This window comes from Ciona robusta, chromosome 3, assembly GCF_009617815.1.
Source record: "Ciona robusta chromosome 3, ASM961781v2".
Taxonomy (NCBI): Eukaryota; Metazoa; Chordata; class Ascidiacea; order Phlebobranchia; family Cionidae; genus Ciona; species Ciona robusta.
The window spans coordinates 7,827,355-7,850,857 of record NC_143237.1 but is presented as its reverse complement, the minus strand read 5'-3'; the positions used below and the strand labels follow the sequence as shown (position 1 = coordinate 7,850,857).

The window sequence follows — 23,503 nt, the reverse complement described above, 5'->3', positions numbered from 1 at the left end:
GACTACTTAACTATATTGTCGTTTGTAGTATATTTAGTTTTATATTTCCCTAATACTAAGTTTAACGGGTAAAAGCGTGTATAATATACCGTACGGTAGTCGGTATAGGATGCTATAATGGCTTATGGCTATAGGTTTAAATCATTAAAAATTGACATTCAAGCTTTTATAATTACTTACAGAAAACTAAATAAGCCTGCAGTTTAGGTTTACTTAAACTTCTAATTGGTTGCAGTCCACTGTAAAGTAAAGAAGGATGAATCAAGTAACAGCATTAAAGTATCTTTCTGGATTTGGCAATGAGTTTTCTAGTGAAGATCCAAGATGTCCAAACTCATTGCCTGAGGGTCAAAACAACCCACAAAAATGTCCTTATGGACTTTACGCAGAGCAGTTATCTGGTTCAGCATTCACTTGCCCAAGAGGTAGCAACAGAAGAAGTTGGTTGTACCGTATTCTACCATCTGTTAAGCATGAGCCGTTCAAGCCATATAGCCAACCAAAGTCAGTGGGTGGAATAACGCACGCATGGGACAATGAGCATCCAAACCCAAACCAAATGCGCTGGAAGCCATTCAAAATGTCCTCCGAAAAGCTAGATTTCATTGACAGCTTGTCAACAGTTTGTGGGGCTGGAGATGCCAAGTCTCGTAATGGAATCGCAATTCATATTTACTGCTGCAACTCCAGTATGGATAACAAAGCATTTTATAATTCTGATGGTGATTATGTCATAGTTCCACAGCAGGGTGACCTTCGGATACAAACCGAATTCGGTCTGATGGATGTCGCACCAAATGAGATATGCGTCATTCAACAAGGCATGAGGTTTAGTGTTGATGTTTCAGGCCCATCGAGAGGTTATATATTGGAGGTGTTTGGAGTTCATTTTCAGCTGCCTGATCTTGGACCAATTGGAGCGAACGGTCTCGCCAACCCAAGGGACTTTCTGACTCCTTCAGCATATTTTGAAAACAAGAAAGAACCCTACTCCATAATCTCCAAATACCAAGGAGCACTCTTCGTAGCTCAACAAGGCCACTCTCCATTTGATGTAGTTGCGTGGCATGGAAACTACGCACCATATAAATACGACCTTGAAAAGTTTATGGTGATAAACGCGGTAAAATATGACCATCCAGACCCTTCTATTTTCACAGTTTTAACCGCTCAGTCAACTCGTCTTGGAGTTGCAATCGCCGATTTTGTCATCTTTCCACCAAGATGGTCTGTTCATGAAGGCACCTTCCGTCCACCTTATTATCACAGGAACTGCATGAGTGAGTTCATGGGCATTATCAAGGGTTCATATGAAGCAAAATCTGGGAGCCTCCCTGGTAGCGCTACTCTACACAGTGTTATGACCCCTCATGGTCCTGATGCTGTTGTCTTTGAAAAAGCTTCCAATGCTGAGCTTAAGGCAGAGTTCATTGGCACGGGTGCGCAAGCGTTTATGTTCGAGTCCTCACTGAGCATGGCGCTCACAAAATGGGGCAACGAGACTTGCGAATGTGTGGATGGTGATTACTTCAAATGCTGGGAAGGTCTTCAGGTGCATTTCAATGGCAAGAGAGATCCAGAGGCCACCTCTGAGTAATTGTGTAACATAAACAATTAAAGGGAATAACTGTGTGGTTAATTATATTTTTTCCAATAACAGCATTGTACACATTCTATCATGTTATATTGTTATAAAAAATCAAGTTTTAATCTTTCAACTTATTGTTTATTGTTTTATGCTGTTTAATTTTTCAATTCACAATAGAGTAAACTTGCTTGCCTCAAGTTGTCATGTAAATATGAAAACTGCCCTGCTTCACACACAAAGTAGCAATTATAGTTTAAAACTCACAATCCATTTAATGAAATGAACTCTAAATTTTTTTGCAACTTCTGGTTTTACTGTTTGACTGGGTAATATACACCTTTTCGTACTATCTTTTCTAATTTTTCTTTTATCCCATTTTTGTTCCAATGTAATTTGACCTGCACTGTGCTTGCTTTATTTTTAACAATTTGTTGATTTTTTAAACTTCAGTAGATACACAATTTACCCCTGTTATGCAGGCGATGGTTGTTAATTCATTTCGAAAATTTTCCCGGACCTTCTATGTACATGTCTATTTAATGCGCTTTGTGTGTATTAGATTCACCTATGCCTTTAAGTGAATAAACCTTGAAAATGGGGTCCAGGAAAGAGCACAAACACAAGAAAGAGAGCAGACACAAGCACAAGCGAAAACATCGATATTCTGATTCAGACGAAGGAAGCAGAAGTCCAAGTGTGAAGAGGAAGAAGCACGACCGTGAAAGGGAACACAAATCTAGGTATTTGTTATTGTTTTAAAACTTTTAGATTTAAATTATATTGTAAAAAAAAGAAAGTTGTAAAATATTGTATGAATCTTCAATTTAGCTATACTAGGCAAATTGGTGAAATTACAAAACACTTTTTAGCTGTTGTTTGCTCCACCAAGTCCATATATTTTTACCGGTACATATTTGTTTAGAAATATGTGACCATTAGCCTGTAACCTCTTGCATAAGTTTTTGAAACAGTAGATGAAACTTTGCATCTTTTGAATATTCACATATTCTTCTGACTGTAATTGATGTAGGAGACAAATAAAAGTTATATATACTTAGAGATATAATGTTGAAACATGATAATACTTACATAACTAACTACATTTTAGTCGAAGCCGAAGAGAAAGAAGTAGAGAACGTGGAAATTCAGGAGAACGGCGATCTCAAGAAACTCGTACCGAAGTAAAGATCAAAACTGAAATCCGAACTAACGAACCAATTGAAAATGCTCCTCCTTACCCTGAAGAAGAGCGGACAATAGTTCCTAAAGAGGAGCCAGAGGAGACAGAGAAAAAATCTGAGAGTTTAAGCATTGAAGCAACTAATGCATTGAGAGCAAAGCTTGGCTTAAAACCTTTAAATGTTGGAGGTTCAGGCTCAGGTAATGGGGACAATGCTGGGGGAGAAGATGAGTTTGTCCACGCTCCAGCTGAACATTTGGGGGAAAAGAAAAAACAAGAAATAATGAAAGAAAAAATCCTTGCCAGCAAAAGAAAACGAGAAATTGCCAAAAAAATGTCAAAGGTTGGTTTTAATGTATTATTATTATTGTGTTCTTGTAATGTTGTGTGGGATTAGTAAAAAGTAGTTAGTATGAACGAGGTGAAATCATGTGTTGTTATTCCATTTACAGAATCTTTAAATTTTTAGCAAATTTATAAAATGTTTTTAAATTTTAAATGATGTCGTTTAGCTCTAGAATACACATAGTTTTTATTTTAGTGCAATTGCCGATTGCAATATCCATATTGTATTGCGTTATAAAATAATTTATGATGATTGACCTATTTTACCTGTCAAATTTGTGTGCAACAAAGTCCAGTAGCAAGGGGTATAGAGATCATTAGAACAGTGGTGTACAATTTCATAAACAAACAATACATGATACCCTTGCCAGCAATGTCTGTGTAGTCACGTATACAGTGCAAATATGCTCTGTGTAATAAGGGTACCATGTCTCAAATTTACGTGATTTGTGATGTCGGCATCTGCAATTTATTTATTGGAAATTTTAAATAACAAAAAATATATGTATATATAATATATATATATAGTTGCGTAGGCCACTAATGACTATGGTTTAAGAAGTTTTTACATTAATCCTCCTACCTGCTTATCTTGATAAATGCATTCGATATAGCATATGAGGATTTTGTATCTGATAAAATTGTTTACTTTACCTTGTATGCTGTACCAATGGCTACTGACTGTTTAATAACTCCATGTAATGAGTGAACAGATAACCCATGAAAGTACTTAAACTTGGCTGTTATTGGTCAATAACCTCATCTTTGATTTAGTTACATTACATAAGAGTTGGACAGATATTGCTTTTTTCAAACCGATACCGATATTTTATAAATTTTAGTTGCAGATAACCAATATTCCAGGATTGTAAAAGTTGTAAATCCGGACGGTGATCGTTTAATTTTATTGAAAATCGGACGTAATATGTTTTACGTGCGTCTGTCACCCAAGCTACCAAATCTTGTTATAAAGCGTATTACTGAATATCACCACGACACCACAGTCTAGTACGGGCGCCTGTGCGATAAAAACCGTTGTTAAAGCTGCGATCTAATGTTTTATGTTAGTCGCGTGTTCGTAATAATCAGCTAACGAAGTCGTTCGAGTAACAAACATTGCCGTGCTGCAATTTGACATTTTGCGCTTAATTATTACGTCACATGTCTTATTGCAACATAACTATTAACTATGACGTTTCATTACGTAACAATCGGAAGGAATGCCCACTGCCCAACGAACCACGAGATCGAAACATCGTGTATGAGCGTCACATTTTTATGCTCTGCGCCGCCGTAGGAAATAAAGAAAGACGCATGCGGTAGCATACATTCTACACCTAACAAACGAAGCAATCGTTGTGAATTTATTCTCGTGACAAGTGACGTAATGAAACTCTGGTTCTCGTGCGGTGCCAACGAACGATGTTTTTTGGCTTCTGTCCAAGCTCGGCCGGGAAGATACTTTGTAATATCATATTACAATTTGCGTTGGTTTCAATTTACTGATAGCGTCGCTCCTCGCTCTTATATTTGCACCAATTAAAATTCACATAAACGCAATTTACCTGCATTTATTAAAGTTTAAACTATTCTTGGTTGCTTGCTTAAAATTATATCGGGAATAAAACAATTATATGAAATATAGAAGGCACATAAACCACAATTGTTTTCTAAAATTTTATTAGTTTATCAAAGATATTATGACGTAATCATCTTTACATTTTTAATCCACGATGAACGTGCGTAAAACTTTTCATTTGTTTCTACCGATTTAGATACGTCGTTTTAATAAATGTAATATCATTTTAAATTCACCACATAATGGTTCCATGTGACATGATTTGTGACAAAATTAGTATAGTAGGTGTTAGGAAAATGCATTTTTTTTAATGTTTGCACGAACCGTTTCGTCATTTTAGCTATTCGCCGTGTTCTCGCAATGTAACCGATGCGGTTAAAATAGAGCGCACGTTTATGTCGTCAATAATTACGGAACAAAGAAACCAAAGAGTATATTGTCGGCCGAACGTAAGAAAGTTGATTTTAATATAAATAGGATTTATTTCTACTAAAAAAATCCGGACATTTTTCGACGATCCGGACGGTGACATTATCACTGAAAAAGGGGTATTTTTACAATCCTGCAATATTCTAATGTAACTTACATATATATACCATAATATTTTTATACTCTATCTTATATTTTCATTTTATCAAACGTATTTAGGTCCTGTCTCTAACCCAAAGGTAAGTGGTTTTTGCGTGTATGTGCCCTTGGGCAAGATGCTAAACGAAAATTGCTCCAACCCAGTGGTCACTAACTCCAAATTTTTAGCCATACATAAAAAAATCTTAAAAAAGAATCATCTACAAAGTAACAGAAAAAATTAAAATAAACAAAAAACATCTATAGGTTCGTACTCTGGGTGAAGAAAATGAGGAAGAGAGTGCCGCCAACTGGGTCTTAAAGAGCAGAAGCACTCAGCAGCAAAGAGAGCAAGAGGAGAATATGATGAAACTGGGAGAGGAGTTTGGAGTAAGTGATCTGATCGAAAGTGAACTTGGATCAAAGAAAAATGTTCCAGCTTATACTGAGAAAGATCTAACTGTAAGTTGATTGTGGATAATGTGGTTTATTTTGGATGCGTATAGTTCATGTTAAATTGATGCCTGGTGTAATGTCATATGTTTTATAGGTTGGATAAACAAAGTAAATTTAACACAGTTGCTTAACAATCAAAATTAGGTTTAATAATCCAAAATACCGTTTTTTAAAACAATTATTATGTGAGCTCTCTTAAGTTAACTACTTCTAGCTAGCTTGCCATACAGAGTGTAAAATACACTTTAGCCCTTATATCAACAAGTTGGGACTAAACTTTATGCCAGAGTTAGCCTATTAAGCTACTAGCCCGATAACCAAAAAAAGAACTTATTTACTGTTGTTTCGTTTTCTTGTAGGGTTTAAGTGTTGAGCATTCAGTGGAAAGCTTCAGGGAAGGTAAGGATGCCGTGCTTGTAATTAAAGATAAAGATATACTTGCTAGTGATGATGAGGATGTACTACATAGCATAAATATTGATGATGTGGAAAAATCAAAGAAGAATTTGGAAGTCAAAAGACGTGGTGTTGGCTACAAGTAAGTTGATCAGTTATTTATTGCATGCATCTCTATGAGCAAGTTTTTGTATATTTATAAATTCTAAAAACTCTGGGGTAAAAATTGATTAAATGTTTAAACATGTATTTTAACAATCTTTGGTATATAATTATATTGAATATTGATTGATACTTTGATGGTACTTTAATTTTATAAAGATATGGCATAGCCATGACTCATATCAATATATAAAAATGTTTAGTACTATTTTAAGCAGTACTGTTCATGTGCTTGGCATAAGAAATAAACAACATTCTATCTTTCAGAGCATATGAAGAAGAGGAAATTGATGACATGGGGTTCTTCAAAGCAAAAGTCGTCCTTGGTAAATATGATGAGGAGATTGAAGGAGAGAAGTCGAGCAAGTTTAAGATCGGGAGGAGCGGTCAGGTGGACACATCATGGGAGCAGCAGAAGGAACAAATGAAACAGGTGATGAGGAAGACTAATGTGGGGGGATTAGGGTTTAAAATTACAAATCAGTTTTATGAAAAAAAGTAATATTAAAAGGAAGGTAAAAGGAAAATAATTCGTTTTAGAATAACTAATAAATTGCATAAAAATAAAAAAAATTGGACAAGATTCTTTCCTAATAAAAGTTTGTTTGCTACAGTACATACCTAGGGATGCACATTACAGAATTTCGAATCCATGAGATTCGAATCCTTTTGTATTCGAATCTAATTACGGGATTCGGTATTCTGTTTAATGACGTCATTACACGTCTTCTCATAAACTATATTAACAATTTTTGAAAGTTATTTATTTTGAAAAAAAATATTTTTGTGTTTGTGGGACTTTCGAGAGTAAACGTTTCGTAACGTCCTTTCATAGCCTGCTATACGTTTCATGACGCAAAAACTACCCAATAGTACAATTTTTGATCATTTTACAACTGAAGATCCAACAAGGCTGTTATGAAAGGGTCAATAAACTGACTTTTGTGGGTAAAATTTTTTTTTCCTATAAATATAAAAAGATTCGAAATTCTAGATTCGGAATTCTAGATTCGAATTAAAGTATTCTAGGATATCCTAGAATACCTAATTATTCTGTAATGTGCATCCCTATACATACCATGTTTGTTACTTTTCTATTTTAATTTTGATTTCTTAATGTAGGAGATCCGTGCAAAAGGAGAGAGTTTGACTCTTCCTCCTTTGAAAATAGCATCCGAATACCTCACTGAGGAAGAAATGAAGTTTAAAAAACGAAAGCGAAAGGTGTGTTTATGAGAATAAACAAACTTGAAACTAAAAAAAACTGTTTAAATTGATCTGGCCAAAAATATTTGCGTTTTGACTTAACATTCTATAGGTATCGGGGGACCTAAGATTTAGACCAGATTTGGCACATTAACTCAACGCCTATTCCTCTTATATGTACGTCTTTTATGTGTCACTCCGTTTAGCCCAAATACGGCAAGATTTTAAAAACAACAGTTCAATGAATCTTACATTTTTTGCCAGAACAGCAATTTTAAAAATTCTCTAATGAGTAATAACTGGTAACAAACCAGCACAAAATTCAATTCAAATGTTCTTCATTTAGGTGAAGAAAGTTCGAAAACGTGACGTCCTTAAACCTGAAGATATTCTTCCATTACCTGGTTCAAGTCAAAGTGTAAACCATGGATCCAGGTGAGGATTGACTTCTGGTATAAGTATCATATATTTATCATACTTTTTTTGCAAAACTTAAGTGGAATATCTAGTGTAGAACAATTTTTTAACCAGAAATTGGAGTTTTTGTAAAAAAAAATCAAAACCAAACCGCATTTCATCATTTAGTTAAAATGCCCCTGAGTGGGCAGTTTAAAAATTAAAAATAAAGTTGAATTTTAAAAAGGCAGTTTTAAAATTATTTTAAATTATGTCCGCATATTCCAAACAGAAAAACAAAAGAAGTTGATGGGAAGGGAGGTAATGATGGGAGATCTTCAGTGAACAATAATGATGATGATGATGTTATTGATGATGAGGAAGATGCTATTAATGATCTGCAGCGAGCTCTTGAAAAATCCGTAAGTCTTGCTGGGTGTTGTTGTTGTAAGGTAAAAGATAGGGGTTTAAATATTGGGAAAGACAATCTATCAAAAACTGGGTGCTAGTGAAGAATCCTCTCCTACATTATCTGCTTAGTAGGGGTTAGTACTAGGATTCTTCATTGACTATAGCAAATTATATTCATTTATCATTTAATTTTCAGCGAAGAGCAAAACAAAAGAAATCGAATTCAGTTGTTGACTCTGGGGCTCTCCGTGTGGCCAAACACCTTGAGACACTAGGTCAAGTTAAACTCGAGAAACCTGATGAGCAGTTCACCAACACACTCTTCCTAAATGCTACAGATGAGTTTTGTCGACAGTTAGGTAGGTAGTAGTGGATTGTTATTATAATAAAATGAAAAAAAAAACTTTTGTAAAAATTTAACAAATTGTAAATAAAATAAATATTTTGTTATGGAATATGTATACTGCTGTATACTGTTAGGCAATTCCTAACTTGGGACAATTATTCTTATAATGTATGTACGAGAAGACAATCAGTCTTATGAGCTACGACTTTCGAATCAAAAAGGTATAATTTAGGGTTTTTAAGTATCAGAAGGTTTTGTAAAATAATCAAGTGACGCTAATGTGAGAAGTATTTAGCTAAAAAGTTTGCCAACTTACGGACTATTTTATTCAGGAGCACACATGCCTGTGAAGCAAGAGATCAAGCAAGAGGAAGATGACATGGATGTGGATGAGAATCCAGAGTCGGAGGATGAGTCCAATACATCAAAGTGGAGTTCAGTTCATCCAAATAATGGACATAAGATCGAACACGTTGTTCCTACACAAGAAGTGGAAGGTAGTGGAAAATGTCATATTTTTTCGAAAATTCCCAAAAAAATGTCATATTTATGAAATCGTGATAATTGTAAGGAAATCTTTCTACAACTCTTATCATATATAATATAATTTTTGTTCGCAACTTCTTAATTTTGTTTTTTATTTTATTTGGTTGAGGTTCTTTGATACGGCATGTCAGGGTACTTGAGATTTGGGCAAGAGTCACTCATTGTCAAAACATACAAGTGTTGCAGTTTATTTCCATTCTTCTTTGGTTTACAACATAATTTATTTTCAATTTTCATTATCTCGACTTGAATTGATGAAACAATATAATTTCAGGGGAACATGCTCCAATTGAAGCTGAACCTCTTGCTGCAACTGGTTTAATGGGGGCTCTTAAACTCGCTGAAAGAAAGGGTTACCTTGGTGTAAGTAACACAATGTTGTATCAGTTTTTTCAATGCATTATCACTAATTTCATAAAATCAGTGTTTTTTGTTTAATACACTCCAAACTTTTTTTTCTTATTTTCTAATAAACTTTAGGAGGAAAAGAAGAAAGGAAATGTTGTTGTCACCACAAACCTTAATATACAAGCAAAACATTATTCAATTGAAGATAAAAATGCTGTTGATTACCTTGACAAGTATGCACATGAGAAATATTCAAAGGAACGTAACACAAGTCGTTATGATCGAGGTGAGATTTTTATAAAAATATTTTTTTTGGTCAATAATTTGTAATACTTGCCTCTTGCCTGTGCACCTTAAATTTTTGTATTCCAGTGAGCAACAGACTCAAAAAAAAAGTTTTTTTGGGCTTACTCTTTTTTGCGAAAAGCGGTTGTTAGTTTTTATGTATCAAGTCAAAGCAAGACAGCTTAAAAAGTTTAAGAAATATTGAGCCCTTTGCCACATACAGTTTTAAATTAAATATTCTGAAGTACCACAAGAATATCCAGATTCTAAATAAATATTATGTTTCAAGGAATTACGACTGAATTTAGCGAGAAAAAAGATTACAAACCGAAAGTGAACATTGAGTATGTGGATGAGAAAGGAAGAAACCTCTCTGCAAAAGAAGCGTTCCGGAAGCTCTCCCATCGTTTCCATGGCAAGGGATCTGGGAAGATGAAGCAAGAGAAGAGGATGAAGAAGATGACGGAACAAGAAACGATGTTGCATATGAGCTCCACTGATACCCCACTTAACACAGTGGCAATGATGAAGGACAAGCAGAGAGCGGAGTCAAGCCCTTATATTGTTTTAAGTGGAGCTGGAAAGACACTAATGGTTGGAGGTGGCAGCTCAGTAAAAAAATAATTCAACCATAAAATATCAGCACTGCTAACACCAACTTGGCACACAGAGGTTGTGTGTCAAGTTCATTCCATGAATCAAAGGTTTTATAGAACCAGTCACTACTGCTACACTGAAGATATCATATTGAACAGCACATTGTAATGCTGCTATTGCGTTTCGAAAATAAAATTCTAACTGGTCTATATATTATTGGGGAGTTAATAACTGTAGTTCATGGAAATACAAAAATTGCCACTCCTTATTCTGCTTAGTGTGTAGATTAAGCCAGACATGATTTTTTACATATTCACAAATTTTGGTGCGAAGTCTCTACCTATACAGAAAATGTCGAATTAGAAAGTTAATTAGTACTAGAGATGATCAATGTGGAGTGAAAGATGTGATTGTACTCTTGGCTTCACTATTATGTTTTCTTGCCTAATTACTAAGGGTTATTCTTACTGCTGTCTACATACGGCAGTATTAACTTTTTGTTGATCAAAGCTGTCTGTTAAAACAAGTTCATACAAAAGCATGTTAAATGGCCACTTTTATTTAATTTGTTTCAAAGCAAAGGAACAGTTTGAATAGAAAATGAGGAAAGCAGCTATCTGAATTCATTCTGCAAAAGATAAATTAACATGTAAGAGAATGTGAAGCACAGGGCATGGCTATACTTTTTACTCACAGGCTGTTTTTGGGAAGGTTCCAATTGGTTTTCCGTTTTCCCATTTCCGAGTTAGCACGGATCTCTGGTCCCTCATTTTGGCTGCATCTTGGAATTCAGGCTTTAGTGCTTGCCTGACAGCTTGCGCGCAGATTCGTGAATATCGGATGTATCTGATATTAAAGCATGTACGTTTAATTGGTTTAAACATTCACTTGATGAGAATTTTGATCGCTTTTGGGAGGTAACTTACGTGAGACCAGCTTGACGCCAAGGAACAACCATGATAATTTTAAACAAATTTGACGTTACTTGCCAACTATAAAAAACTAAATAGAGAAATAAATGGTTAAATAGGCAACAAACTTCTCGAAACGCAAATACTTTATATCTGTTTGTGTTTAAAAACGAACAGCAAACTGTACGTAATAAGCACACGCTTTTTATTATTTTTTTCCAAATTTTTGGAGGTAGAATTGTTAGCAAATACTGTAGTACCGATCTAATTAAAAAAGGGTAATGAAAACATTAATTTACACGCCAATAAGTACGGTACCAATCAGTACGGTTTGCTTAGTGAGGTGAAATGGTGTTAGCGTAAAAATTTAATGCGGCAGCCGTCCTTCACGCTTGGGTGAACATGTATTTTATTTTTTATTTAATGGGGTGCAGGTAGAACATAAAAAAAGAAAAATCCGAACAATGTCGAAACTTTTTAAGGGCACTCGCAAATTCTAGCGATACTGAATTAGGAACCAAATTCTAGTTAAAGATCCCACCTTCCCTTAAAAACACTTTACAGATTGTTCAGGTGTTTCGCACGAATACTGACAAGTTTATGGGATGTGCAGAAGTGTTTAAGGCCTTCTGAGAATGTTTTGAGGGTTGTGCGGATTAAGGTTCTTCTTATAAAGTTAAGGGTGTGCAGAAACGATTGAGGTCCTTTGAAAAAAAATAGACTAGAGTAGACAATGCCCAGCTAAATCGTTTGTTGACAGTGCTTCCTTGCACAATGCACTTTCGTTTATTTACATTTTACAACGTGTGTCATAGCATCTGTGGCGACATGACAAATATTAAGTATTGCTGAATCACAAATGACGTGAAATGTTATACCATCACAACAATGCAACGTAATGTATAACACATTTAAACGGAAAGGAACGACGCATATAATATACCACTCTGTCATCAATAATCACCAAACGTGACATTATGCTTGCCGTTAATCTAATTATCGTTATAAGGTAGCGGGTGTCGTAAGAACATAGGCTAATGTTTTAATGTCAAAGTGGCGTCGTGGCGTCATTCTTTGTTATCATTACACACAAGCTATAATTGCGCGTCTTCATTGATGATGTTTAGTAGACCTATATAAGTCGACTTATACACGTTTTCTCTGTAAAAGAGCGCAGGAATTTTGTTTGGCAATTGTTTAAAGTTTACTTCCTATAACAGGCAGCTGCAGTTGGCTTCAATTGTTATGGGGGCCTTATCAGCCAGAGGTTTTGTATATACTGTATAGCATTGTTTGTTAGCTGCCCGGCCAGCACATGATTGCGGATTGTATTAAGTTAACCTAAAATATGTTCAGTTTGTAGTTGTAAAAATAATTATAAACTTGTATTAACAATTTATATTGTTGATAACATAAATATTTCTGAAGTACAATATATTTTAAAATGTTTTTTATCACCGACGCAAAGCTGTTTCGGCTGCTACGCATAACCGACGGCTGTAATATTATGACGTAATTTCCGCTCGTCACTATTTAAAAGACATAGCTTCACGTAGAAAATGGTTGTCGTTCAGCAGCTTTGTACAATTACGCCTTGAGTGGTGTTACCTTATGTGGTGTTCGTTGGCTCGAATTTCTTCGATGGTCACGCTTAGTACGTGTGATAACACTGGGACTGCCAACGAATCATCCATTATTCATGGAATAAACAAACTGTGTAAAGATTTAGATGTTCTGTGCAGAAACCGCACTAACAGGGAAAGTGTATAAGGAAAGCTGTTGCATGTTCTTTGAAGCATGACGCAGCAGTCATTAAAAAGTGAAAAATAGAAGGCTATTACGTGTTACTGGAGGGCCTAATTGTAGAGGTACTGCCTGCTTTGAAAGAGCAACAGGAAGTTCTGGCTGGCGCGTGCTAGAATAGCTGCCGTGCGGAGATATCACTGCGTTATGAACTATACCAACCAGAATCTCGCCCAGAAACTTAGTAGTTGCAAGGTGAGTTACACCAACGAAATATACGCAGCGTGTACATTTAGATAAGCATCTATATATAAGTGCGAAATGACTAACGCAACACGCCTATAACTATTTTATGACCATTTGAAAGAAAGACAGCAGCTCAAGTTAAGTACCTAAATACAAAGCAAGCGCATTCTTTAGCGCCGGTTGTTTGTATTGCAGAGTTCTGTAGTGTAGGCGCGGTAGTAGTTTCTTATCTGAAGTATTGTTACTGTAGGACAACTAAAAAGTAATTGTACAACTTAATGGCCGAGGAATCAGAATGGATTTACCGCGTGGAGGGAAACAACAATGTCGTATTCTCCAATTCAAAATCCAATCAAGTGCTCCGTATCAGGAAATTGGCCAGGCGTAAAAGGCACGCTTCAGTGCCAACGCGAAACGAGGATTTCGGCTCGGCAGAAATGGATTACTTAGTGAATGTTGTCTACAAGCTGCTGGATGGATTAAATGTTCATTATAAAGCTGAACAACTCTATGTGTCGCCGCAACTTTTAGATAAACTCTCGGCCGTGATATCTCACAACAGACCCGCCGAATTAAACGGTAGAGTTAACCTTGACGAGTCGGCGACACATGCTTTACTGATGCCTGATTTCTGCAGAAGCTGTTTACCTCAAAGTGTAACCCCGCGTGACCACCGATTACTTAACGAAGATAACTCACCCATTATTAGCGTGGAACTCAGACCTAAAAGCTGTTACATTCCTACCTCTCTAAACGAACGTAATGGCTCACGCGGTATGTGCCTTTCTTGTAGTAGAAAGGTTTCGCTTGAACGCAAGCCTGGTGCTGCTGAACAGTCAATGTATTGCCCGTTTGATTTGTTCTCTCATGACAGTGCACGAATACAGCGAGCATTGCGAGATATGATTGCATGCCCTCAAAGGCACTTATCCGTGCGTCGTAATGATGACATCATATTTTCCCAGTCTCTTGCCGCATCTCGTAATGCGAGGTGCGGCGACTTCTTTGAAGAAAACGTGTCTCCGATTTTTGGCCGAGGTGGCACTTCAGCGTTTTTGAACTTGGTTGGCCGGAGCCTGAGGCAAAAGATTGCTCAACGGCCATTGTTGAAGTCCCGATCGAGCGTGTCTGTGCACTGCCGTCGGAAAGATGGAATTGTTGCCGAGCAGAACGGTTCCGAATGCGATACAGAGGAAGAAAATGGTATGTGCATTTTAGATTTTCTCTCGGCAGTGAAAAACATGTGTGACGTACCTTTATCGGAGGTTCAGAGAATGAACGACGAAATTCAAGCGTACATATCAGCCAACGAAAAAGATGCAGCATTGCTCTCATTAAACTTGCCATACAATACTGATGTTTGGCGACGCGCTGCCACCTTGCCTGGCCACAATAGCGATTCTACTCTGGATAACCAGTCATCGAGTAGCAAATTGCGACAATTAGAATCTTATGCCGATTCCCTACGTCGCTATACCATAGCTCGTGCCTTTACCTGCTGCTCACTGATTATTTCATTTTCCAAGCTGCGTGAAGTTGATGATAGTAACCAACAGAACGGTTCTTTCTGCGTGGAGGATGGTTACGGAGACAGTTATCTTTGCTCCATTGCAATTCTTGATCTTTATAAAGAACCGCCTAACCGAATCGATCATTACTGTTCTCAAACGAAAGAATTTCTTTCTGTTTTAAATGACGACCATAAATGCGACCCTTGATGTCTAGCTGTTTTATCATTGTAGATTTTTTCACCAGTTAACACAATTTTTATATAACACGAAGCACTTAATTGTTACACTTACTGCTGTATTACTATAGGAAAGAAATGCTGCCGACTAGAGATGTGTTTTTGTCGACGATCAAAAATCTTACTTCACTAGCAATAAACAATTAGTTTAATGACGATGTTATGCAGAATATTTTTGTACCCAATGTATTATATAAAGTTGTTGTTTAATGTAGTTAATATACCGGCGCCGTGGCACAATCGTTGTCGCGCCTGCCTAGTTATAGGCGACCCCAAGGCTAGTTGATCGCTGCTACCATAGTGGGCGGTGTCCTTGGGCAAGACTGTTAACGCCAATTGTTCCAACCAAATTTTCCTCGTGGACCGTCTTAACGTCAGCTGTACTCAAAAATAAACAAAAATAAAAGAAACAAATACCCACAAATTTACATGCGTTCGAACTCGTAAGTGAGCACAAGGTGTTTAGTACAGAACACCTGTGTATAACGACTAACGCCTGTCAGGCGAGAGAAAAATAGAAGTTACACTTAGTTGATTAAAAAATTGATTTCAATAAGTTGGTTACGTTTATTCAATTATTAACTTAATTTTCCTGATTAAACATTAAAGTCAGTCAGTCGCACCATGTGACATGAATACCATTAATCCAGGCTTCCACACAACCTTGTTTCCAACTAAGAGTTTAATTTATGTATAAGAATAGCTAATGCTGGATAAATTTAACAGGTTTTTAAGAGAAGGGGTAATTACCTGTAGTGATCTCACCGGTTATAAAAGTCAATTGCTTCATATAATATGCAGTTTCGATCATAGAAGTGCTCGCATAAATAAAAATATAGTAGTTTTATAACTAATAGCCAAAGTTAGTATAGACCAAGTTAGGAAACGGTGCTCGTGTCTGCCATTACGGAGCCCACAGAGCGTGAATCGCCTATACAAATGCATGGTCGGCATGTGTTCATTTGGTTCTTGTAAACGATATAAAGCTAGAAAACACGTATAGCGGTTGTTTTAACATTTAAAATATAATTTCTAATACAAATCTTGTTATATAATATTAAATCTAGGAATTAAGGTGAAGTAAATTAATATTTTGACTGGTTTTCGGTGTACAGTGTGGTTTAACAGGGTACTTTACTTGGCGATTAAAACTAGCAGCAATCAGCTTAGTTTATACATAATAGTATATGATCATACCTACGAATCTACACAGCCATTCTTTACTACATTTATAATCCAACATGAGTGGACATGCAGCTCCAAACTGCTTTAGTACTAGCAGATAAAGTGTTCGCGTTTTCCGATTTCATAAAGACCCGTAACGCAGAAAAGGTAGCTTACTAATTCAAGCAAAGGACCAAAAATAGTAACTCAGTCTTGTTTTCCTTAATGTCACTTCGATATTAGGCAAATTTTACACAGATACCTTAAGTTTCGTTGCCGGGTAAGTTTGTGAGCCCAAAAGTAAAATCACGGCAATTTACATGCAAAACTGCAGCTAGATACACCAGTTTATGGTAATGTTATGCGTTTTTGTTTGTATTTTTATATTTTAAACATGTTCTTTTTTGTTTTTGGTTAGTAAACTTGATGTTTTCTGTTTTTTTTTACTTTTTAATTGATTGAGTGTTCAATAAAAGCTGTTAATTTTTGTGAGGTTTACTATTGTGATAAGATATAACATTTGTAGAAAGCCATTTTTACGTGCAGAAGTGCTTGGTTTTTAAAAAATCGCAATATTTAAACGAAAAACAGCACCCAGCAATGACAAAATGCTATGCCGTGGGCTCCGTAATGGTGGCGTCTATGACGTCATAGACGCGCGACAATGGATAACAAGACTCGTTGTTTTACAATCCGTTTCCTAACTTGGTCTATACTAACTTTGCTAATAGCAACGCTTATATCAACGCTTATATATATGTATATCTATAAGCGTTGCTTCTATACCTATTTTAATACATTGATCTTTACCATGCTGAAGATTTGGAATGCAGCCACGCTTTTTTGTATTAACTCCCCAGTCTAATTACCGAGATCAAAGATGGCGGACAAAGGGTCATCCATGGCTTCCACAAAAGCGAAAAAGCAATTGCGGCGCGTGTAGGGTTTTTTAGTTTCGCGGTATTTATAAATATAAGGTAATGTTCAGTGTGGCGGTTTTCGTAAGAAATAGTCAGAAAAAGGATTTTTGTTGACGCCGTTACTTGTTAGTAATTTATGTTTCATATTACAGGTTGTACGAAGACATTTACGTTACGCTATTGTACTTCGTAATTGCTAACTGAAACGTGATCTGTTAAACGTTGAAATTGAAAAATTAATGGTAAGTGTTATGTAACATTAAATCCACTCTATACCTTAACACTGCAGACTCCACCTCTATCCGCTTTATGTACAAATAATAATTATTTACATGTTCCTTATATTGATTGCATTTACAATAAAATAGGTCCCACTTTTTTATCAAAGTGTCAATGTATTGTACTGCATATGTACTGTTTTTGTTGTACCGCATAACATTCTAAATTTTTATTTTTCCAGCAAACTTTATTTTTCTCCTTTTTCACAGTTAGCGCAGTTTTTACAGGAATAATAACGATCTAATTCATCTTTGGCATCGATCAATACCAGCTGATTTTTTCAATTTTCTATTTGCGATTTCATACATCGATATTTGCATTTTGTCGTGAGTTTTTGGACTTTTTTAGTTTTTGTTCCATTTTTCCTTTTTTACGATTTTTTTATATTTATAAATTGTTTTAGTGTTTTTTTTTTAAACTTATACAGACGTTATTAAATATATTTTGGACCGCATTTTATTTTTAATATTTGCCCAATTTCGCAATTTAAATCCTTTTTTTCATTGAATTATGAAAAATATTAGAATGCATGTGATTCTACATCTTTAATTTAACAGGGTGCCTTTCCATTCTCTTTCTGTGGCCCCAACAGCGAGATAACATGAATATGAATCCTATGATGCAGATGAACCAGATGGGCCAAAACGGTCAAATGGGCCAAACCACACCAATGGGACAAATGGGTCAAGTCAACCAAATGCCACAACAGAACCAAATGGGGCAGGTGGGACAAATGGGTCAGCAAAACATGGTTGGAGATGGCGGTCAGATCCAACAGATCCAACAGATCCAGAACATAGCCTCCACCACATACGGCATGACAACAACAACAACAACATCAACTAATCAGGCACAGACCAACCTTATTGTGAACTATCTTCCACAAACTTTGTCCGATCAGGAGTTCTATCAATTATTCAACAACGTGGGTGCTGTGACTTCTGCAAGGATTATACGAGATAAGCAAAGTGGTTACAGGTAATTTGCACATGTACACTTGATTTGGTTTTCACTTTTATTATGTACAAACATTATTATAGAAAGCATGCCTTTAGATAGTTGTTTATGGTGTTAAAAATGACACTGGTAAAATGAAACAGTTTTACCATTCCCCCTTGATTATTATTTATCCCGAAATTTCAACCACACACTTTTGTTTTTAGTTTTGGCTATGGCTTTGTTGATTATGTCAAGCCTGAAGATGCTGACAAAGCAATCCAGCAGTTGAATGGCCACCCTATTCAACATAAAACAATCAAAGTTGCATTTTCCAAACCTGCTGGTGCTGATTCAAAGAACATCAATCTTTACGTGGCTGGTTTGAATCCAGACACATCAGAGGAATCATTGAAACAAAGATTTTCTTCTTATGGTAATTTTAAGACTTTTTTCCTTAATAATTTAAAATGTTTGGTAATAACACATACGCTTATTGCTGTTGCAGAATCTATTTTACCAATTTTGTTGTGTTGTTTTTAAAAGGGGGACTAATACAAAGCATGATTTATATTTTCTGAAATTATGACATCTTAAAATGTGTTTAATGTAATACTTTGCAGGAACCATTATTCAAACCAGGGTATTGAAGGACAAAAACACAAACTTGTGCTCTGGTATCGGATTTGTTTTATTTAACACCAAAGATGAAGCTATGGCTGCTATAAAGGTGTGTACTGTTTAAAGTTAACTTTTTTGTTAGTCATCGACTCATTACATGTCTATTAGGGACCGGTTTCTATTATATTGTTAATTATAGATGTAACGTTATTAGGGTTGGATGACTGTAGTAAAATGTAAACAATGTTTGAATCAATTGTATGTGTTTGAGAAGCCCAATTTTACACCTTAACATGGTTTTTACCCTTTAAAACATGACACCTTTATTGTTAATGTAAACACAGGCATTGAATGGTGCTGTATTTTCACAAGCCAGCACATCTCCATTGGTGGTAAAGTTTGCAAAAACCGACCAGAAAGTTCCAGATTCTTTTCAGGTTTGTTACACTGTTTGCTTACTTGTTTTTCTCCCAATTTTGTGTGGGAGTATTTTTCGGTGTGAATCCCGCCCAGAGCTATCATTGTAGTCAAATTGCAGGGTTTATCTGCCTTTTACTAGCTACTGTCTACCCTGTCGCATGCGTTCTTGCAATGCGAAAATTACATAGTGGTATGCCTGTCAGAAGCTGCCACCCCAAGTTTATTGCATGTGTCCGAACACCCAGACACCAAGCTGCTACTGCACAGACCTAATTTAAAAAACCATACTTATTTATTTATAGTGTATGTGATTTTGTTAGTGTATGATACAAAATCAGTATTTATAAATAATCCTATTATCCAGGGTGGCAACTACCAAGGCAAGACTGGAGGAGGTCCTATGAGGGGTCGTGGGTTGAAGGGAATTCGTGGTCGATATTCACCAATGTCTGGTCGAGGGTATGTCCCTATGTGTGTCTGTGTTACCTATTATTGTTATGATCTAATAATATTTAAGATATTGGCTATTGTATAGTGGCTTACTGGCTTTAATAAACTGTAGGGCCGGGGAGTGACCTTTGTGATATACAATCTTATGTATTTGTATGATATGTATCCATGTTTTTTTCCATTATTTTCTGGACCTGAAAATGTTTAGGGTGTGAAAATGTTTGTAATCCAAGAGCAATTAGGGTAATATATAAAGCATTTTAAACTGCTTCAGGCAAATTTTTAAAAACAGTTACTTTTTTAATCTTAGGGGTAACAACAACAGTGGCTTTGGTGTTGGGGGTGGAAACAACTTTGGGGGAGGAAATTACAATGCCGGGTACGGCAACAGTGGGTTTGGGGGTGGTGGCGGTGGGTTCGGTGGACCCGGCTATGGGAACAACATGAACAACTATGGGGGTGGTATGGGTTATGGGTCATTTGGAGGCAACCAGAACTATGGTGGAGGGGGTAACCATGATCGAGCTGCTGAAGCTTCTGCACAGGCAGAAGGGAGGATCGTTTATGTTTATGGGATTGGACCTTATACTGATGAGAACGCACTCTGGCATTTGTTTTTCAACTTTGGAACGATTGTGGTAAGTTTTGCTTTGTGTATGTCAACATTTACTTCTCTTCCGCCGCCACAGTTGCCAATATGTCAAAACTTGGTTCAAAATTTAATACCTCAGTAATAACAAATATTGCACATAGGTAAAAATAATTAGGAAGATGTAGCTTGATGTGCATGTGTTTAACTCTATATAGGTGTGGTCGTGTGGATATTAAGCAAAGTTGTTGTATTGCCTACTGTCGTATATTATGTGTTCCAATTCTTATATCAGTTCTGTGTGGTAGGCGAGCTACTATAGATGTACTACAAGTCAATAAGAATACAGTAAATCTTTACTGTACACTGGCACTGTAACTATATGTTGAAAAGTTGTAAATAACTAAAAACAATTTAAGAACCACTTTACCACTACACAAAGTAGTAAAATCCATACTAGGAGTTAAAACTTCATTACTTCAAATTCCAGCGTGTGAATGTGATCTATGATCAAATGAAAGGCACCGGCAAAGGATACGGTTTCATCACATTCAGTACTGCAGCAGAGGCTAGCTATGCAGTTGCCCAGATGAACGGGTATGTCTTCCAGAAAAAGGCATTGCAGGTCTCAATTAAAACATAACGCTTCAAATATGTAAATCAATTCCAAAACTGTACATTAAAATACGTTGTAACGTATCTGAAACAGCGACGGGTCTGTTTCGTAGCTGGCGGTTTCTCGTTTCCATTTTATATCGCTCAATTTGACATTGCTTTTTTACGCGGCTGTTTTAGCGTTTCGTTCATTGCGAATGAACTATCATTGTACGCGATGTAATACATTATCACTATGTTTAGTGATCTCTTTAGTGCTTAGTCTTAATTACCGCACAAAGAAGCGTATTGTATCGTGCGGTTTTGTATACAATACGAATCCATTAGAGCTACCTATAAAGAACTATGATTGCCGACAGCTTAAACCCTTTTGTAAGCTTGCGGTGATTAAGTGATTGCCTGTTCCAACGCCAATGTGCGTTGTTTTACTCCTCCAGTAGTCGAAGCAGTTTATGATACGTGATGGTTTAAATAGGATGGTACAGTTCTATGAAATATTAATAAGAGGTAAATTATGTATGAAGAATGCATCTCTGTCACGTTTCACTTCATTTCATCAGTAGCAAGCATGTATTCTTATAATAGCGTTGTCGAAAAGTTTAGATAAGCATATTATCAGTTGAGATCGTTTTCTGTTCAACACCATAGTACATTTATGTAAATGATTCGGTGAAAGTATTTTAGATGGCTGTGGAAAAAATACGGCCGTGCTATGTACCAACTAATCCCTAATTACATTATATGTAAAAAAGGTCCGGACTTGTTTACGTAAGAGTTATGCGCTACATTAGTTCTATTGATAAAGCATTGCTTTCAGTTCAGCAGCGATCTTTATTAACTAACTTTTGTTTGGGATGGTTAATGTTTACCACAGATTAACTCTCTGCTTCACAATGTACACGTACCTTGTCAAGGCGCAACGTAAGTACTATTAAATTTCTTGCATTAAATAGAACTCAAAATGGAAAATGTCTTTCTTTACGAGCTTTGTCGTGTGTTTAGGTTGCGGATTATATCGTCCAATTTGTAATCCCAAATACACATGTTGTGGGTTCGGCGCTCACGCCTATTGTGCTACTGCTCCATGTTACTCACACTCATTTTCAAAAGCATTTACACTGGGGTAAGAAAAGTTTTTTGCCTACAAATTTTAATTCTGATAGTCAAACGTATTTTTTGTTTCTCATTATGTTTAGGTCTGGCACTATAGTTGGGGTATCTGTTGCAGCTGCATTGATGTTGCTTGGTAGCATTGTAACATGCGTTTACTGCTTGTGTTGGTTGAAACGACCGAACAGACGTCAAACCGCGGTTGATCCAAATGTGTCCACAACGCTCCCACATTCAGACTGTAAGCAAAAATCTTATTATATAATAGGAAGGGGTGATATTGGACCTTATTTTTATTTTTTACTCGTCCCATTTGGTGGTGTTAAATAAAGTATATTTACTGAATTATGTTACCGAATCTTCGTGACCATAAAAACCGTGGTTACTTAAAAAAAATACAATCAGAAAATATGGGAGGTGCTATAACAGCTCTTACTCCAAAGTAGTATAGTAGGGTGGAGGAAGATAGGACAACTTTACCAGATAAAATCTAAATATCTTGATCATGTAATAACGGCCTATGGTCATCGTGAGGATTTGGTTTAATAATTCTTTGAATGTTTTTTGTTTACTACCAAATTGGACTACCAAAGATTTTTACTATATACCAAAAATTGTACAGATTATTCAAATTACTACCAAAAATTTTACAGATTATTCAAATCAAGCATACGACATCGAAAGCACTGTTTATCCTGACTACCCTCCTCCGGAGTATGCTACTTTGCATGTAAATGGAAAAGAGCTCCCGTTACAACCACCAGCTTATACGGCATGCGCATCTCAGTCCTCAACAAGCTTAAGTAATGTTTCTGCTCGCGAACAGCCATAAGCTTGTGGTACACCTTAAAAAGTATGTCCTCGTTTCCTATTTGCTTGGGAAAGATGAACGTTGTATGAGAACTATTTATAGTTTAACAACTGGACGTTGTTGGGTTATCGTCAAGTGGGTCCCACCAGAATGAACCGTTAACGAGGCATCGGACCAAAGAGTTTAAGTTTGGTTTATGTCTTGGGTATAGGCGTAGCGTACGACTACTGGAACTTTTCGACGAATATTGAACGTTCACGTCGAAAACTTCTGCCATTGTAATAAAATTAAAAGCCCGAATCTTGAGTTTAAATCATACTAGGTGTACGGTTTGTATTTTCACTACCGTCAAAGCAGCACTTCTATTTTCCCACATTAAGTTTTGGAATGACCTGTGTTAATTTTAACCCGTTTGTGGATTTTGTAACAAAAATGTGCTGGGCAAAATGCTTACTCAATAAAAGATGAAACATTTTCGCAAAAAGTCAATAATTAAGAGGTATCTAGTACTAGTAAGTCAAACCCTACATACG

General features: G+C 36.2%; 6 protein-coding genes across 9 annotated transcripts; 5 read left to right on the top strand and 1 right to left on the bottom strand.

Moving 5' to 3' along the window:
• Positions 1 to 146: 146 nt before the first annotated feature.
• On the top strand, positions 147 to 2,148 carry LOC149738806 (homogentisate 1,2-dioxygenase-like). The gene has a single exon (XM_089874083.1). It carries the CDS (start codon positions 257 to 259, stop codon positions 1,595 to 1,597), a length of 1,341 nt encoding a protein of 446 aa, XP_089730209.1. The 5' UTR covers positions 147 to 256; the 3' UTR covers positions 1,598 to 2,148.
• Positions 2,149 to 2,154: 6 nt separating this feature from the next.
• LOC149738805 (U4/U6.U5 tri-snRNP-associated protein 1-like) lies at positions 2,155 to 10,619 on the top strand. Its single transcript, XM_089874054.1, has 13 exons — positions 2,155 to 2,328; positions 2,697 to 3,111; positions 5,527 to 5,721; positions 6,075 to 6,253; positions 6,541 to 6,706; positions 7,396 to 7,497; positions 7,826 to 7,914; positions 8,168 to 8,297; positions 8,483 to 8,645; positions 8,965 to 9,129; positions 9,453 to 9,541; positions 9,659 to 9,812; positions 10,101 to 10,619. Exons 1-13 carry the CDS (start codon positions 2,183 to 2,185, stop codon positions 10,433 to 10,435), a joined length of 2,328 nt encoding a protein of 775 aa, XP_089730180.1. The 5' UTR covers positions 2,155 to 2,182; the 3' UTR covers positions 10,436 to 10,619.
• A 328-nt stretch (positions 10,620 to 10,947) lies between these two features.
• LOC149738804 (ATP synthase subunit epsilon-like protein, mitochondrial) lies at positions 10,948 to 11,560 on the bottom strand. The gene is made up of 3 exons (XM_089874105.1): positions 11,335 to 11,560; positions 11,103 to 11,254; positions 10,948 to 11,036 (listed from the first exon to the last, which is right to left on the bottom strand). Coding segments are annotated over exons 1-3 (186 nt in total). The 5' UTR covers positions 11,367 to 11,560; the 3' UTR covers positions 10,948 to 11,034.
• Positions 11,561 to 11,722: 162 nt separating this feature from the next.
• LOC149738803 (inositol-pentakisphosphate 2-kinase-like) lies at positions 11,723 to 15,469 on the top strand. The gene has a single exon (XM_089874067.1). The coding sequence runs from the start codon at positions 13,587 to 13,589 to the stop codon at positions 15,024 to 15,026; it is 1,440 nt and encodes a 479-aa protein (XP_089730193.1). The 5' UTR covers positions 11,723 to 13,586; the 3' UTR covers positions 15,027 to 15,469.
• Positions 15,470 to 17,164: 1,695 nt separating this feature from the next.
• Positions 17,165 to 21,303, top strand: LOC149738802 (ELAV-like protein 2). Of its 3 annotated transcripts, none has more exons than XM_089874081.1 (9): positions 17,167 to 17,381; positions 17,637 to 17,744; positions 17,976 to 18,396; positions 18,582 to 18,790; positions 18,978 to 19,084; positions 19,320 to 19,412; positions 19,760 to 19,854; positions 20,156 to 20,483; positions 20,925 to 21,303. In XM_089874081.1, exons 3-9 carry the CDS (start codon positions 18,020 to 18,022, stop codon positions 21,075 to 21,077), a joined length of 1,362 nt encoding a protein of 453 aa, XP_089730207.1. In that variant the 5' UTR covers positions 17,167 to 17,381; positions 17,637 to 17,744; positions 17,976 to 18,019; the 3' UTR covers positions 21,078 to 21,303. The 3 variants fall into 3 exon arrangements, with proteins under 3 accessions (XP_089730208.1, XP_089730207.1, XP_089730206.1); XM_089874080.1 differs by having other exon boundaries at positions 17,628 to 17,744; XM_089874082.1 differs by lacking the exon at positions 17,637 to 17,744 and having other exon boundaries at positions 17,165 to 17,381.
• A 152-nt stretch (positions 21,304 to 21,455) lies between these two features.
• On the top strand, positions 21,456 to 23,454 carry LOC149738801 (protein shisa-like-2A). Of its 2 annotated transcripts, XM_089874104.1 has the most exons (5): positions 21,456 to 21,556; positions 21,924 to 21,970; positions 22,052 to 22,172; positions 22,246 to 22,400; positions 22,813 to 23,454. In XM_089874104.1, exons 2-5 carry the CDS (start codon positions 21,943 to 21,945, stop codon positions 22,989 to 22,991), a joined length of 483 nt encoding a protein of 160 aa, XP_089730230.1. In that variant the 5' UTR covers positions 21,456 to 21,556; positions 21,924 to 21,942; the 3' UTR covers positions 22,992 to 23,454. The 2 variants fall into 2 exon arrangements, with proteins under 2 accessions (XP_089730230.1, XP_089730229.1); XM_089874103.1 differs by lacking the exon at positions 21,456 to 21,556 and having other exon boundaries at positions 21,680 to 21,970.
• Positions 23,455 to 23,503: the final 49 nt, after the last annotated feature.

Excerpts from the sequence above, each read along its gene's own strand:
- LOC149738803 (XM_089874067.1), top strand. The coding sequence starts at position 13,587 with ATGGCCGAGGAATCAGAATGGATTTACCGCGTGGAGGGAAACAACAAT.
- LOC149738805 (XM_089874054.1), top strand. The coding sequence starts at position 2,183 with ATGGGGTCCAGGAAAGAGCACAAACACAAGAAAGAGAGCAGACACAAG. Across the intron at positions 3,112-5,526 it reads TTGCCAAAAAAATGTCAAAG|GTTCGTACTCTGGGTGAAGA; the intron begins GTTGGTTTTAAT and ends AAACATCTATAG. Across the intron at positions 7,498-7,825 it reads TTAAAAAACGAAAGCGAAAG|GTGAAGAAAGTTCGAAAACG; the intron begins GTGTGTTTATGA and ends TTCTTCATTTAG.
- LOC149738806 (XM_089874083.1), top strand. The coding sequence starts at position 257 with ATGAATCAAGTAACAGCATTAAAGTATCTTTCTGGATTTGGCAATGAG.
- LOC149738801 (XM_089874103.1), top strand. The coding sequence starts at position 21,904 with ATGGTTAATGTTTACCACAGATTAACTCTCTGCTTCACAATGTACACG. Across the intron at positions 21,971-22,051 it reads GTACCTTGTCAAGGCGCAAC|GTTGCGGATTATATCGTCCA; the intron begins GTAAGTACTATT and ends TCGTGTGTTTAG. Across the intron at positions 22,173-22,245 it reads TCAAAAGCATTTACACTGGG|GTCTGGCACTATAGTTGGGG; the intron begins GTAAGAAAAGTT and ends CATTATGTTTAG.
- LOC149738804 (XM_089874105.1), bottom strand. The coding sequence starts at position 11,366 with ATGGTTGTTCCTTGGCGTCAAGCTGGTCTCAC. Across the intron at positions 11,255-11,334 it reads TGGCGTCAAGCTGGTCTCAC|ATACATCCGATATTCACGAA; the intron begins GTAAGTTACCTC and ends CTTTAATATCAG.
- LOC149738802 (XM_089874082.1), top strand. The coding sequence starts at position 18,020 with ATGAATATGAATCCTATGATGCAGATGAACCAGATGGGCCAAAACGGT. Across the intron at positions 18,397-18,581 it reads GATAAGCAAAGTGGTTACAG|TTTTGGCTATGGCTTTGTTG; the intron begins GTAATTTGCACA and ends TTTTGTTTTTAG. Across the intron at positions 19,855-20,155 it reads TCACCAATGTCTGGTCGAGG|GGGTAACAACAACAGTGGCT; the intron begins GTATGTCCCTAT and ends TTTTAATCTTAG.